This window comes from Schistocerca americana, chromosome X (genome assembly GCF_021461395.2).
Source record: "Schistocerca americana isolate TAMUIC-IGC-003095 chromosome X, iqSchAmer2.1, whole genome shotgun sequence".
Taxonomy (NCBI): domain Eukaryota; kingdom Metazoa; phylum Arthropoda; class Insecta; order Orthoptera; family Acrididae; genus Schistocerca; species Schistocerca americana.
The window spans coordinates 304,216,466-304,232,775 of record NC_060130.1 but is presented as its reverse complement, the minus strand read 5'-3'; the positions used below and the strand labels follow the sequence as shown (position 1 = coordinate 304,232,775).

The following is a 16,310-nucleotide window of genomic DNA, read 5'->3' as shown; positions in this document are numbered from 1 at the left end:
CTTGTATATACAACCCTCTCAATAACTTTAGCAAACACCGATGGCATAGAAATAGGTCTATAATTATCAACATTATCCCTGTCTCCCTTTTTATAAAGTGGCTTCACTACCGAGTACTTTAATCGGTCAGGAAACCGACCACTCCTAAAGGAAAAGTTACAGAAATGGCTAAGTACTGGGCTAACATACATGGAACAATACTTCAGTATTCTGCTAGATACCCCGTCATATCCATGAGAGTTCTTGGTCTTTAGTGATTTAATTATTAACTCAATCTCCCTCTTGTCAGTATCATGGAGGAGCATTTCAGGTAACAGTCTCGGAACACTTTTTTCTACGAGCGCTATATGATTCCCTGTTGGGACTAGGTTTCTATTTAGTTCACCTGCTATATTCAGAAAGTGATTATTAAATACTGTACATATATGCGACATTCCCACTACGCACTGATTCTATATCCTCGATCTGTCTCTGCAGACCAGCCACTTCCTTTACGACTGACCATATTGTTTTAATTTTATCCTGAGACTTAGCTATTCTATCTGCATACCACATACTTTTTGCCTTCCTAATAACTTTTTAAGCACCTTACAATACTGTTTGTAATGGGCTATTGCATTTAGATTGTGACTGTTTCTAATGTTTTGATATAATTGCCACTTTGTTCTACAAGATATTCTTATACCTTCAGTCAGCCACCCAGGCTGCCTGTTTGTGCTAGTACCCTGTTTTGAACGTTCTAACGGAAAGCAACTTTCAAAGAGCACGAGAAAAGTCTTGAGGAAAGCATTATATTTATCGTCTACTGTATCAGCACTATAAACATCTTGCCACTCTTGTTCGTTGATAAGGTTTACAAAAGTCTCTACAGCAACTGGATGAGCTTTCCTAAAAAGTTGGTAACTATATTTAACATGTGTTGCAGCACAAAAATCTTTTAGACTTAAAATTTGACCATCATGATCTGAAAGGCCATTCACCATTTTGCTAACAGAATGCCTTTCTAGTAATGACGAATTATTGTTTGCACTGATTATTTGACACGCTATGTCATTACAAAAGCCATGGTTGGCCTATCCAGAGTAATCTTCAGTGGAATGACCACATACAACAAAATTAGATGCCAGACTCAGATTCACAGGAAGAATCTTAAGGAAATGTAACTCATCCACAAAGAAAGAGGCTTATAAGGCATTGTTCGACCAGTTCTAGAGTCTTGTTCATTTATCTGGAATCCGTTTCAGGTAGGGCTGATTGAAAAGATAGAGGAGATCCAATGAAGAACAGTGTGTTTCATCACAGGATTGTTTAGCTGGCATGGGAGACTTACGGAGATGCTCAACAAACTCCATGGGCAGATGTTACAAGAGAGGCAGTGTGCATCAGCGAGAGATTTACTACGGAAATTTCGAGAGCACTTTCCGGGAAGAGTAGGACAACATATTACTTTCCCCCGCATACATCTCACGTTATGACCACAAGGAGAAAATTCGAGAAATTTAGAGCCAATACAGAGGCTTACCAAAAATCATTCTTCCCACGCACTATTCGCGAGTGGAACAGTTGTGGAGGGCTCAATTAGTGGTACAAAAAGTACCCTCAGCCACACACCATTAGATTGCTCACAGGGTAAGATTTAGATGTAGTTGTAGATACTTAGCCCACACCAACAAAAGATACTTATAATTATCACTTGGAAGATATTTAGTATTGGCAATCTGAATGAAGTCTGCAGTCCCTGCTATTGACTTTGTGCATGCACTACCAAAATTATAAAGGCTGAAAATACTTACTGTAGTAGTTCCAGTTCCTTGCCCAAGTTTCCTGCCGTCCAGGAAGATTTGTTCGTTGAAGGAAGTCTTCAATTAGGTTTAAAGTAAATAATGACTGACTGAACACTAAAATACGATCACCAAGTGCCATTGATTCTTCAAGAATGCAAAAGAATACTGCCATTTTTGCTGAGCTTTCTATAGATCCTGGAACATAGTTCTTCAGAAGCTCTGTAGCCTGTAAGGTAAACAAAGATTCAAAAGACTGAAGAACACAAAAAGTGGCTAAAACAGTATTTGAAATATGATAATTAAGACAATATCTTTTTGAAACACTAAAATACCTGTATATAGAATGGGAATTTTATTCCACCAAACAATTTTCCTGAGATTTCTGTGTCTGTTCAGACTGAAATTCCAAATTTCCAAGAGCCAAATTTTGTTGAGTGAAAGCAAGTTTTGCATGAGCATGTACAAAGTTTTCATTTAACACACTGCCAGCTACTAGTGACTATTCAGAGTTCAGGCAGGATTGGAAAAAGGTAAGTATTAAACTGATGTTCAAGAAATAATATTCTGTTGTAAAACTGTATCAAAGCTACTACACAAAATTTAAAACCTTATGCTGCAAATATTTTCACTGAGAAAACTAACTAGATATGGCATTCTCAGAATTGTTGATATGCCACTATTCAATGATTCTTCTTTTCTATTCTCTCACTCAAATATTCTGTGTTCACAGAGATATCACACTCTTTGTAATACTATGTAAGGAACAGGAAACCATTTTAATCTGTGGTATCATGTTGAAGCTGCATGGGCAGCTGTACCTGTACACGGCATCTAAGCTCTGTTTGACTCAATGCCCAGGCGTATCAAGGTCGCTATTACGGCCAGAGGTGGTTGTTCTGGGTACTGATTTCTCAGGATCTATGCACCCAAACTGCGTGAAAATGTAATCACATGTCAGTTCCAGTATAATATATTTGTCCAATGAATACCCGTTTATCGTATGCATTTCTTCTTGGTGTAGCAATTTTAATGGCCAGTAGTGTATTTAAAATCATTCTTGCAGTCATTCCTAATTAAGTACTCTACATATTTGTAGAACAAAATGGACAACATTATTCCAGGAAAAATTAAAAAGAATTCCAGTTCTCAGTTTCTTTTGACTATCAGCCAAATGCAGGAACTGCAAAAGCTCTCAAATGGGAACCCCTCTGTCACACTCAAACCTCGCTGTGAATTTGTCGAAGAGAAACAAGTTTGACAACAGCCCCTTATACTCTCCAGAGTAGGTAACAGAGAAAGAATGTAAATGACTTCGTTGTAATACTGAAATGAAACAAAACGAAGTGATAGAATTCAAATTAAAGGATGTTAACAATCAATTATTTTATGAAGATTATTTCTCATTAACCATAAGCACTCAAGACTAAATTATGCTGTAACTGCACACATCACTGTTTTGTTACCTATATAATATTAAAAATCTATGATTTTCCTATGTTTGTAAACTGTCTTTCTGTATCTGAATGATTTACATATTAAAGAACATTATCAAATTTGGCATATATTATGTACCACACATATCTCTTCACAAATGTATGCTGGAGACTAAGCAGTAGTGAACACTGAATTGATAGTACAGTAATTTCTGACAAATATTTTGTGTCACTGCTTGAAATAACTAGGCAGATTACTGCTACAGGCCCCATAGCAGTGGACACCAATATCGATGCTCAGTTAATGGTCGAAGAGACGGTGAGAGTGAATGTTAAGACTTCAAGTAACTTGAGTTCGAATAGCACCAATGAACAAAGCCCGACTTATCGCAAAGGCCACCACACGCAACCAGAATTCCAAAATTAAAGTCCACGTCCAGAAGAGCAAAGTTAAAAATGTATTCAGATTCCAACTCAAAATAGGCTTCAATGGTGAGGTATGACTAACCAATCCATATGCTGGACCATTATTCATTTCCTGTAGCAGACCAATGGCCATCCTCAGCAATGTGTTTGCCACAACCTCTGGACTGCAAGTGTGACTATCCACTACATACATAATACTGCTGCCACACACTTAGTCAGTTTCCATATAGCTGAAGTCATAAATATTAGAACATATATCAACAATATCCGCCACTAGAATTTTTAATTATTGTCTCTATTTTATTTGGTGTTGGTGAGGTATGGCATCATGTTTTAGGGAATCACAGAAGACACAAAAAAAATAATGACCCCACATAAAAAAAAAGATGTGCAAATAAAGGCCAAAAGTGCCTTGTTGTCCATTATTATTAAGAGATTTGAATATATATTAAATGTTTTGTTCCTGTACATACTAATTCTTTTCAAACACACCAATCCCGATCTATTTTTCTTAAATAATTTTCTACATACGTACAATGCTAGGAATAAAGAGAAATTCACACTTCCTACATTGACACTGTTGCCTTCATAAAGGAACTTAAAAGAAAATGCAGATGCACTAATATGAGCTACATAACATGTTCTCCTACAAAAGTTAACTGACACTGGTGAACTATTCAAAAATTTACTGTGGCCTGTTGAAAATATATAATTTATGGTTCTAAGTCTGAAACCTGTCATATAAACAATAAAGGTAACACACAAAATAAAACCATATAATAATAATAATAATAAATATACTTAGAAGTATATGTCTCAGAAATCATTTGAAATAGACCATTGCCTACATTAACTGGCTACACTGGCTGTTTTGCTTCAAATAACAATTTTCTACAGACTCCCAGAATACAGACATTTCCACTTAGGATGCATGGCGCATGTGCTTCAGTCTTCAATACACCTTCTCCAGCAATCTGCCCTCAATGATGTAAACTATTGATCATTCTGCCTCTACTAAATCTGAGAAATGACCTCGACAAATTATGTTTTTCCAATTCAATTACATGATGCCATGTTCCAAAACATAGAAACACCTCTCCAATGTGTTTCTTTTACTCCATTCTAAGACCAGACTGAAGTAAAAGAAACAACTTCTACACTTGGTGGGGCAATGTTTTTATTCACGCCAATGTTGCAGCTCACAATAGATCTTTACATTATTTTAGCAATCGTTTGAATAAAAACACAGTAATATGCAAGTAAATATTATGATTATAAGAATAAAGAAGGGGAAGCTGAAATATGGAAGGAATACAGTGGTTCAGCACAGCAGTTACAAACTTTCAGCAGATATCAAGTAAACCTAAATAACGGAAAATCACATAGCAATGCGCGATTGTTAACGCTTTCCTAGTGCGGCAGTGGCAACAAAAAATACAAGAAAGGGATGATATGAATAGGATGCTTAGTACAGCATAAACCAAGAAATAAGAACAAAAACAGTCAATGGTCATCATCAAAGATGGTGCTCAAAATTGCGACCTGAGACTGTGATGTAGACCTCACATCTCTGGCACATGGAAGATCTGATGTTCTGTAAAACACTAGGTGTCTCCCAGACTTCCCCAGCAGCTGCTACAATGAATGCTACAAGTTCCTCAGCACTGTTAATGTGGGTATCATACACCAGTGTGTTGATGTATTCCGAGACGAAGAAGTCTGGCAATCTTGCTGGCCAATGCACCAGCCACCCCAGCTAATTCAATGCTGACAATATGTTGCGTATAGGTTACAACACACATCAAGGCTGTAATGTAAGGGGTCCCATCATGCTGAAGCCAAATGGCAGAACACATAGCAGCGGGTATGTGTCTGTCATCCAATAGCTATATGGATACTTGCTGAAGAGAGATGAGATAGGTTGCACCTGCCAAACGATTGGAGGCAACAAGTATGACCTGTTGAGGTAATCCCTGATAATGCTGGCCCACACATGAACTGAAAATTGTCTCTGGGCTCCACAGGTTCTTCTTGCACTTGGGTGTTGTAAGTTGTACATTCCCTCCTGTGTGAGGGTCGTCTCATTGGTGAACAAAATGGTGGCTGGGAAATAAGGATTGTATCTGTAAATGTCACTGTGCAAAGGTAACTCATGGACCAAAATTGTCTTCATAAAGCAAATGCACATGCTGAGTGTGATACGGGTGCATGGAGTTGTCATGCAGGATCCGCCAGATGCTGTTGTTGGAAATGTCAACATGACAGGTGATAGCTCACGTACTGGCAGCGGGGCTGTTCTGTACCAGCCCCAGCAGTCTCCTCGTTGGCTCCACGTTACTGTTTGCTCATGTTGTTGTTTCTCCTCGCTGATGGAGCCCCTTTCAGAAAACCTCCTGTGCAAATAAGCAAATAAGGTATGGCAGGGACATTGGCTTGTGGGGTTACTTTCCCCGTACAACTGCTGTGTGCCTTGCCCACTGAAATCAGAGGCCTCGTATACCAGACACGTATCAGCGAGCTCTGTGTTGGGGTAACATGCCATTCTACTTCCCCGACAGCAGGCGAAATGCAGCTTAACCATGAGTGTGGTCACAATTGATCATGTACATCAAGGGTGCCCATATGATACTTTGTGGGGAGGGGGGCACAAGCTTTAGGAGTGTGGAATTTTTTAATATTTTGGTTGATGAATGGCGGATTGTAAATAGCCATAAAAAGTTCCAGTTCTGACCCTATAAAAGGCTGTTTTTTCTTCCCTCAGAGCTCAGGAGAGGAATGGGAGGGCTGCAGCCCCCCATTGCCCCACGGTATTGGTACCCTTGGTGCATATGCTGCATCATATGATGTTGTAGTGTGCATAGTGCAATCTACCACATACACCAGCCAAAGCCGTCCCAGCATTTTATCTTTACTAAATATAATTAACATTTTTTCATTCACTGTACATATACTTCCTTTCTTGTGTTTTGTGATGTCACTACAGAGCTGGAAAAGTGTCTCCAACCATGCACTGCTCTGTGATTTTCCATCCCCTAGGTGGACTATTTCTCATGGAAGTCTGTAACTGCTGTGTTGAAACACCCTCTACATAGAGAATCTGAAGAAGAATTACGTGAAGATGAGGTAAGCGATATGATACTGGGAGGAGATGTTTACAGAGCACTGGGAGACCTAAGTGGAAACAAGGCCCTTGGAGTTGTTGACATTCCCTCAGAATTACTGACAGCCTTGGGGAAGACAGCCATGACAAAATTATTCCCCTGGTGTGCAAGATATATGAGACAGGTAAAATACCCTCAGACTTCAAGACAAACATAATAGTTCCAATTCCACAGGAGGTAAATGCTTAAAGGTGTGAGTACTACTGAACCAACAGTTTAAAAAGTCAAGGTTGCAAAAAACTGACAAATTATTTACAGATGAAAGGAAAAAACTGAAACGAGCAGACCTTGGGGAAGATTAGATTGGGTTCTGGAGAAATGAAGGAACAAGCAAGGCAATATTGGGCCTACAACTTATCCTAGAATACAGGTTGAAGAAAAACAAACCTTTGTTTATAGCATTTGTAAATTCAAACAAAGCTTTTGACAATGTTGACTGGACTACACGCTCTGAAAATTTTGAAAATAGCAGAGATAAAACATAGCAAGCGAAAGGTTATTTACAACTTGTACAGAAACCAGACTGCAGTTATAATAGTAGATGGACATGAAAGGAAAGCAGTAGTTGAAATGGGATTAGGACAGAGCTGTAGATTATACCCGAAGTTATTCAATCTGTATACTGAGCAAGCTGTGAATGAAAAAAAGGATAAATTTGGAAACCAAATGAAAGTTCCGGGAGAAGAAATAAAAACTTAAAAGGTTTGCTGATGACATAACAATTCTGTCCGAATCAGAAGAGCAGCTGAATAGAATGGATAGTGCCTTAAAAAGAATTTACAAGATGAACATCAAAAAAGAAGAGTAATGGAATGCAGTCAAATGAAATCAAGGGATCCTGAGTGAATTACATTAGGACACAAAGACATTAAAAGTAGAATACAGTGTTGCTGTTTGGGCAGCTAAATAACTGGTGATGGCCAAAGTAGAGAGAATATAAACTCTAAATTTCAACAGTAAGAAAAACATTTCTGAAAAATAAATTTGTTTACATCTGATATCAATACACGGGTTAGGAAGTCTTTTCTGAAGGTATCTGTCTGCGGAGTAGCCTTGTATTGAAGTGAAATGTGGAAGACAAACAGTTCACACGAGATGAGAGTAGAAGCTTTTCAAATGTGAGGTTACAGAAGAATGCTGAAGATTAGATGGGTAGATCGAACAACAAATGAGGATGAAAAAATAATTTTATGGCACAACCTGATTAAAAGAAGGGATTGGTTGATAAGACACATCCTGAGTCATCAATAAATTGTCGGTTCGGTGACAGAAGAAAGTGTGAGTAGGTAAACATTGTAGGAGGAGACCAAAGCTTCAATACAGCAAGCAGGTTCAAATGGATGTAGGTTGCAGTGGTTATGCAGAGATGAAGAGTCTTACACAGGATAGAATACCATGGAGGGCTATGTCAAACCAGTCTTCACACTGAACATGACAGCCACAACAACCAGAACAGATCCCATTTCTTGTGGTGATAAAACTGTCACACAAGTGATGTAACACATCTTGTCACTAAAGTTGCAAGCAATTTTTTTATCCAACTTAATTACTACATAAAAATTTTCAAATAACTCACCCAGTCATAAGGAATGCCAGGATCATCTTTAAAACTTCTTCCTAAGGCAGACTCGGTCATTTTTGCTGCATCTGGCATGTATGTGCCTTGGACTGGTCCAATTTCACCATTTTCTGGTTCCGTTGACTTTTCAGTTGGTTCACTCTGCTTCTCCTTATTCTCACCTTCGCCACCACAGTCCTTCTTGGAAGAAGTATCAAAGTTACTGGATTGTTTTTCATTCCCTTTCTCACTTTCCTTTCCTTTCTCCAAAACACCAGTATTTGCTATGGGCAATTTGTTGTGGGAGGAACTATCAACTGTAGTATGAGAATCATCATTTTCAATCTTCAGTTTAGTTGCAATATCATCAGATGCTTGCTTCATTTCATTTATATTACCTTCCATTTTGAGCTTTGAGTATTCTGTCCCTACTGTTTCATGCTTTAGTAGACTGTCTTTAGAACACATATCACTATACTTTATCTCAGAATATGGGCTCTTATTTCTGAAACCTTCTTCAGATTCAGTTTTCAATTCACATTTGGTAACTGGTGAACAATTATTTTCGCTTTGGATATTAATTGGTCCACTACTGTCAACAACTTTATCCGATGATTGAATAGTGGAAGAATTCTCTGTCGTGGGTGTCTTATCAGAACTGGAAGACTGCTTCTCAACGTCACCACCAACCAGTCTTTCTCCATCACAAACATCATTTCTCTGCTGTCCCCACTGATTCAAAGATTTATCACATGTCTGAGCACAAGGTGAAAGTGTAGTTGCAAACTGATTGAAAATACTACCAGACGTAGAGTGGAAGTCTGGAAACATCAGATCCTTAGTTTCTTGTTTTAGTGTCTCTTCACAAAATGATTGCTCTGCTGATGTCGAATTGAACACAGAGCTGTTATTTTCACAAATCTTCAAATCGATAAAATTTGCAGCATTAGTGCTAGTTTGTATCAGTTTACTACCGTTACTGCTATTAGTGTCAAGACTTGTACTGCTTAAGGTACCACTGCTGCTACTGCTGCTGCTGCTACTGCTGCTACTACTACTGTTATGACAGCTAACTTCAGAATGTACACTGGAGTTCAATGCGTTGGTATCTTCTATGTGACGATTTTGTTCTATCCCAGCAACAGACGAATGATCACAATACAGTGACTGTATATCATTCAAATCATTACTTTGATCTGGACATTCAGAATATGGGGGCAAAAGTTTACTATTTAAATTTGGTGACATATCTTTCCTCTCATCTGATGCCTCATTATTTACACTGTGTGCGAGGTCTCCCACAACTTCCTGTGTATTAGTAATGCTGTTACCAGCATTTTTTGTTGCGATATTATCTAAATGAGTTGTACAGTTTTCAACATTTCCTTGACTTTCAGTTCCAGAATGATTTTTTATAGATTCTATCTGTGACTGGCAATCTTGAGTCTTGCTGGATAATTTGTCAGAGGTTTCCTGTGAGTTTTGTACACTTGTAATTTTATCATTAAAACCTTGTATCTGACCCACCTGGGTTGTGACAATTCCATTTTCATTGCTTATCTGATGGTCACTTATGATGACATTCTGCAAATTCTCTACATCTGTTACTTTACTGTGATTTTGAACTGAAAACTGATTACTTTGAAGTATCTGAGTTTCCAAATTAATCAACTCACAGTCTGACCCACTTAAGTGCAATTGAGACGTCGCACAATTGTCGTGATGTGCATTTTCATCTTGCTGGTTCTGCATGGATTTTTCCTGGTTTCCAGTTACCAGACTAGATTGGCCTACAGCTTGACTTTGTTGCCCAAGTGGTACAATGTTTTCTGTGCTGGAGCCAGTATGTTGTTGAGACTGATTAACCTGACTGCCCACTGCTGACTGCTGAATAACCCTCTGATTTTGTTCCTCACTCGGGTGGCCAGGTGGTGGTGGCACAGGCTGCTGCTGCTGCTGCTGCTGCTGCTGCTGTTGCTGACTGTTCACCTGCAGAGGTATGTGCAGTCCGGCAAGCGGCTCACAGTGATCAGTTTGCTGCTGGGTCTGAGTCCCTTCTTGATGCTGCTGGGTGTGTGTGGGGGACTGATTGTCACACACTTGAGACTTCTGGTTCACTGAATGTGTATTCTGGTCCACAGATACGGCTTCTTGTGACTCAGTTTGTGATTGGAGACCTGTCTGTGTTCCCACCTGTGAATGCTGATTCAGATTTGGTTGACAATTCATATGGTTATCAGAATTAGACAGATTTTCCAGTGACGTCTGCTGGTTCATGTAATTTCCCATATGTGAATGATGCCCCATTTGCATCTCAACGTGAGGCTGCTGCTGGTTTGTGTTAGACTGCTGACACGTGTACTGATGCTGGTTCACTTGGCTCTCCAACTGGGTTTGTTGGAAAATGTGTGTTTCAATTTGTGACATCTGACTAACGTGAGTATCTGCTAGTGGTTTTTCACATAACTGCGAAGTCTGGTTGCTTTGGTTTCTAACACAGTTTTGTGTATCTACTTGAGTTCCTTGGGAATGTTGGCCTGTTGGTAATTCTGTACAGTGTTCATTATCTGCCATTCTTTGATGACTTGTTAGAGGCTGCAGAATTTGACTACTTGCCTGGGACTGCTGACCCTCAGCTTGAGGTGTCATTTCAGGCTGCTGAGCATCTACAAATGCCCCCATAAGTGGTGATGTCTGTTCTTGCCTTTGGCACTGCTGGCTTTCCACTGGATTGTGCTGTTGTGCCTCAGATATTATTCTATGCTGGTGGTTATCTAATTGAGTTTTCATGCTAGAATGTGATGCAAGTTTTAACATCTGTGACTCTGATTCTGTTATTTGTTGTGATATTTGGGAAGAGTGGGTTCCAGTCTGAGTTGCTCCATTAGATTGGTGAGAAGCAATTTGTCCTAGTCTTCCATGCATATTTGATTCCACTGGAGGCAGCTGAGAGTCTGCTTGAGATATCTGCGATCCCATTTGAGATGCACTGGGAGACTGGCATTTCGTCATATCGAGCGTTGTCCGATTCTGCAGTGTTCCAGTCTGCTGTGTCACTGGAGCTTCCTGAGTTTCAAGCTGTTGATGATGTTGGGAGCCTTCCTGGACTTCTGTCTGCAGTTCTCTCTGGTTACTATTTGCAGGTTGCTGACATGTCATAGGGGCCAGTGACTGATCCTGTTGAGATCTGACCTCTGATGTAATACATGACTGATCAGATCCCACCTGTGATGTCAACTGAGCTGGCTCAAATTCTATTTGAGAATGTTGTTGAACAATTTCTGTTAGTTGGCACTGCTGTGTTCTCAGGTGAGATGACATTTGTGATGGCTGTGATCCCACCTGTTGCAACTGTACTTGCTGTGATGATACCTGAGAGCTTATTTGAGGTTCTGGGGTTGTAATATGTAGTGACTGTTGACAGTTCATTAATGGTGTGATTTGCGACTGCTGAGAATTCATCAAAAGTTGCATGTGAGAATGCTGAGAAGACATCTGAATAGCAGCCTGAGACAACTGTGAGGTCATCTTCGGTCCGGTGTCCCCATCTTGCACTGCCCTCTGAGATAATGTTTGAGGATTCTGACACCCAACTTGTGTAGCCACAGAACCGTGCTGTGTTCCTGGTACCTTCGAAGACTGAGATTCGATATTTGAAATCATCTGTGAGTGATGAGGCCCTGTATTAGATGTCATCTTCGAATTCTGATGTCCCATTAGAGCTGGCAGCTGAGAATCCTCAGAATCAATATCGGATGGCAGCTGTGGGTCCTCAGGACTCATACTGTGTGAAATCTGTGAATCCTGACAGGCTCCCTGATGAGGCACCTGGGAGTTTTGAGATCCCACATGCTGCAGCTGTTGAGTGTTCTGTGGTCCTCCTGAATGTGATGACACAGAATTCTGAGGACCTAGAGGTTGGGACTGCTGAGTGTGCTGGGGCATAGTCTGACAAGGTGTCTCTGCATTCTGAGATCCACTGAGATGTGGTGACTGAGAGCTCTGTAGTCCCATTTGAAGCTGCAGCTGAGAATTCTGAGATCCCACATGATGTGCCACACACGGTTCCTGAAGTCCCATACGATTTGGCACCTGCGAGTTCTGAGGCTGCAACTGATGTGTCATCTGTGACTCCTGAAGGACCTGGTGTGCTGTTTGAGTATCCTGCGGTCTCATCTGATGTGGCAACTGAGTGTCTTGAGCTCTCATCTGATGTGACACCTGGGAGTCCTGGTGCCCCATTGGATGTGGCATTTGGGAATCCTGAAGCATCATCTGATGTGGAGGTTGTCCATCCTGAGGTTGCATCTGGGGAGCTGCGTGTGAATTATGAGACCCCAGCTGAGGAGGCAACTGGGAATTAACAGATCCTATATGATGATGCATGTGGGAATTCTGAGATACCATCTGTGGTGGCATCTGAGAATTCTGATGTCCCATCTGAAGATTTGACTGAGTATTTTGAGGCATCATCTGATGTGACCCTTGCATGTTCTGCGATCCCATGTGATGTATTAGTTGGGTGTTCTGAGCACCTGACAGGTTTGATGTCTGGGGGTTCTGACCTCTCGTCTGATGTGAGATTTGTGTGTTCTGAGATGCCATCTGATGCTGCATTTGGGAGTTTTGTGTTGTCATATTATGAGACATCTGACAGGTCTGGTGTCCTATGTGGTGTGGAACTTGGCAGTTTTGAGATCCAAGCTGATGTGACATCTGTGGGTTCTGATGTAACATCTGTGAGCTCTGAGACCCAATCTGATGTGATACTTCAGAATTCTGTGATCCCATCTGCTGTTGCAGTTGATTACTTTGAGATCCCATTTGATGTGGGATCTGGGAGTTTTGTGGACCAACTTGATGTGGCACCTGTGTATTCTGCTGTCCCATCTGATGTGAAATTTGAGTGCTCTGGGGTCCCATTTGATGACCCTGTAAATTCTGTTGCACTGTTTGAGATTGCACTTGTGTATGTTGAGATACCATTTGAGGTAACATTTGTGACTGTGAATCTGGCCGAGGTAGCAGCTGGGACTGCTGATCACTTGGATGAGGAAGTATCTGGGTAAACTGGGCTCCCATATGACATGAAACCTGATTCTGTCGTTCCATTTGCTGATTTCCAATATGAGATGATTTCTGAGATTGTTGAGGTGCCAGCGTCTGTTGATTTCCAATTTGAGAGTGAACCAGAGAATTGTGAACAGTATGTGTATGCATCTGTGACTGCTCATTTTCTGCCTGAGTAGGGGCATGCTGTTGCTGAGACCCTGCATGTAAAGATAGCTGTGTTTGCTGAGATGTCATATGAGATACTTGTGAGTAATGAGATCCCATCTGAGAAGAAACTTGAGAATGCTCAGATACCATTTGTGACTGTTGAGATCCCACTCCTGAAGCCACATGAGACTGCTTCAGATCCGACTGTGGAGACAAATTAGACTGCTGTGATCCAGCCTGAGACTGTACCTGGTGCTTCTGGGGGTCTAGGGATGGCATATGGGACTGCTTCGAACCCATCTGTGTCGGCATCTGTAGCTCACGTTGTCCAAACTGAGATGGGCCTTGAGTTTGGTGAGATTCAGTTTCAGAAGTTGTTTGTGACTGCTGTTGCCCCATCTCTGGATTATTCTGAGTCTGAGTAGATCCTATTTCTGAAACTATTCGAGAGTTCAGTTCTTCGATCTCAGATGTCATTTGGGTTTGCCTTGAACCCATTTCAGAATGAGATGACTGCTGAGACACCGACTGCGTTAATATGAGGGTTTTTGAAGTACCTAAATGGGGAGGCACCTGTGATTGCTGAGATGCCATTTGAGACTGCATATGAGTCTGCTGAGATCCAATCTGAGATGACATCTGTACATTATGGGAACTTGCTTCATGTGGCATCTGGGAGTGCTGAGTTCCCATCTGCAAAATCTGATGCCCCATCTGTGAGGATGATATCTGACAATGCTGATGTCCCATTTGCATTGGCACTTGCAAATGTTGTGGTCCCATTTTCTGAAGCACCTGGGAATGCTGTGATCCAACTTGTGAATGTGACTGGGAATGATGGGGTTGCCTCTGAGATGAAATCTGTGATTGATGACTCTCCAACTGAGACATCATCTGGGACTGTTGGACTATAATCTGTGGTGATGGTTGCACTTGCTGTGATCCTAGCTGAGGTGACACCTGAGGCTGTAGACTCCCAATTTGAGACAATCCTTGATTCTGCTGTAGTCCAACATTTGGCTGCATCTGTGAATGCTGTGATCCAATTTGACTTGGCATCTGAGGCTGCTGAGATCCTGTCTGATTTGACATCTGGGGCTGCTGAGATCCCAAATGATTTGATATCTCTGAAACTTGTGAACTCATATGGGTTGCAGTTTGAGACTGAGGATTTCCTACCTGATGTGTAGCTAAGGGCACCTGGCGATTCGATTCATGATTAGTGAGGTTCTGTTGAGAACCAGACTGGAGGTGGTGTGTTTCCAACTGAGACACAGATGGTGATAATTGTGACTGCATATTTTCTTGGGTTTGCTGGTTCATCGGCTGGGTCTGTTGGTGACTCACATGTGTTTGCTGCCCAGACTGACTAATCTGTCCAACTTGTGTTTGTTGTCCACTTTGGTTCTGCTGACCTCCAATCTGTTGTGATACAATTTGCTGTTGTGGGATAATCTGATGCTGTTGACCACCAACCATATTTGGATGAATATTTGACATATTTTGATGATTCTCTGTTTGTGGTATAACCTGCTGCTGTTGATTTAGCATCTGGTGCATTCCCATTTGATTCTGTTGACTTGTCTGATTTTGTTGACATCCTGCTTGATTTTGAAAGTTATTCATTTGGTTTTGGTTCGTACCTTGATTTTGTAAATTAACCATCTGAATTTGCATCTGCATCTGCATTTGCATATTGGTGATCTGGCTTTGATTTGTCATCTGATTCAATTGGTTTCTCATTTGCATCTGCATTGTTCCAATTGTACTATTTATACTCCCTGTTAAACCAAGTGAATTCATTTGATTCTGTCCATTATGGGAAACATTTAATTGGGGCTGGGTAGTCATTTGATTTTGCTGATTCTGCATAAAATTTTGTGATCCATCACCTTGTGTCTGACTAGAAAGCTGACTGCTCTGATTCCTCATAAGGGGCTGTGGGCCACCAATATTTGCAATCTGGTTAGAATTATTATTAACAGAAGTCACTGAGTTCATTACTTGATTCTGAACATTCATGTCTAATGAACTACCCATGCCATTCCGCAAATCTCTCATTTGGTTTTGTGATGTTTGAGTTGGAACCTGCATTACCATCTGGTCACTTTCTCCCATAAAATACATATTTCTGTCACGATCTGAGTTTCCTTGGGTCATATAACGGTCCCCATTCACTGTATCAGTATAACTGGAGCCTAAAAAGTATTGAGAATTATTAGATGTTCCGTAAATATTATTATCTGTGTTCCCTGTACCATAATACTGACTCTGATTATTCTGTTGGAAGTAATTTGGCTGAGTATTTTGCCAATACGTTGACCCTGCTGTGTTAGAACTACAGTGGTATGAATTACCACTAGTGTTCTGTTGGCCTGGTGCATGCGAGTAGTATGGTGAGCTGAATGTTGAAGTCTGACTAGAACTATTTGTCTGGTAATATGATACACCTGGGTTATTTGCATAAGACACAGCAGTATTTCCTTGATCAGGGCAGTTATTGTAGGCAGTCTTGACAAAGTTTCCAAATGATGCATTAGTTGCATTGGGCCCAAATTCTGTAACACCATAGTTTCCCTGTGAACCATAAGAATGCGTAACATTATGACTAGAATTATGGTACTGCATATCGTGATAGGAGCCACTATGGTCATTTACAAAGGACTGGTTCTGGTTCGCATGCCCCATCATGGCAAAGTTCTGATTATGAAGCTGCTGCTGCTGTTGG

At 40.7% G+C, this 16,310-nt stretch overlaps 1 protein-coding gene across 1 annotated transcript in view; it reads right to left on the bottom strand.

Moving 5' to 3' along the window:
• The window catches only part of LOC124555975, a 502,540-nt gene that overhangs the window by 98,543 nt on the left and 387,687 nt on the right, over positions 1-16,310 (bottom strand). The window contains exons 16-17 of the mRNA XM_047130021.1: positions 8,381-16,303; positions 1,794-2,010 (exon numbers count right to left, since the gene is read on the bottom strand). Of these exons, the coding sequence (XP_046985977.1) occupies positions 1,794-2,010; positions 8,381-16,303 (8,140 nt within the window). The remainder of the gene's footprint in view (positions 1-1,793; positions 2,011-8,380; positions 16,304-16,310) is intronic.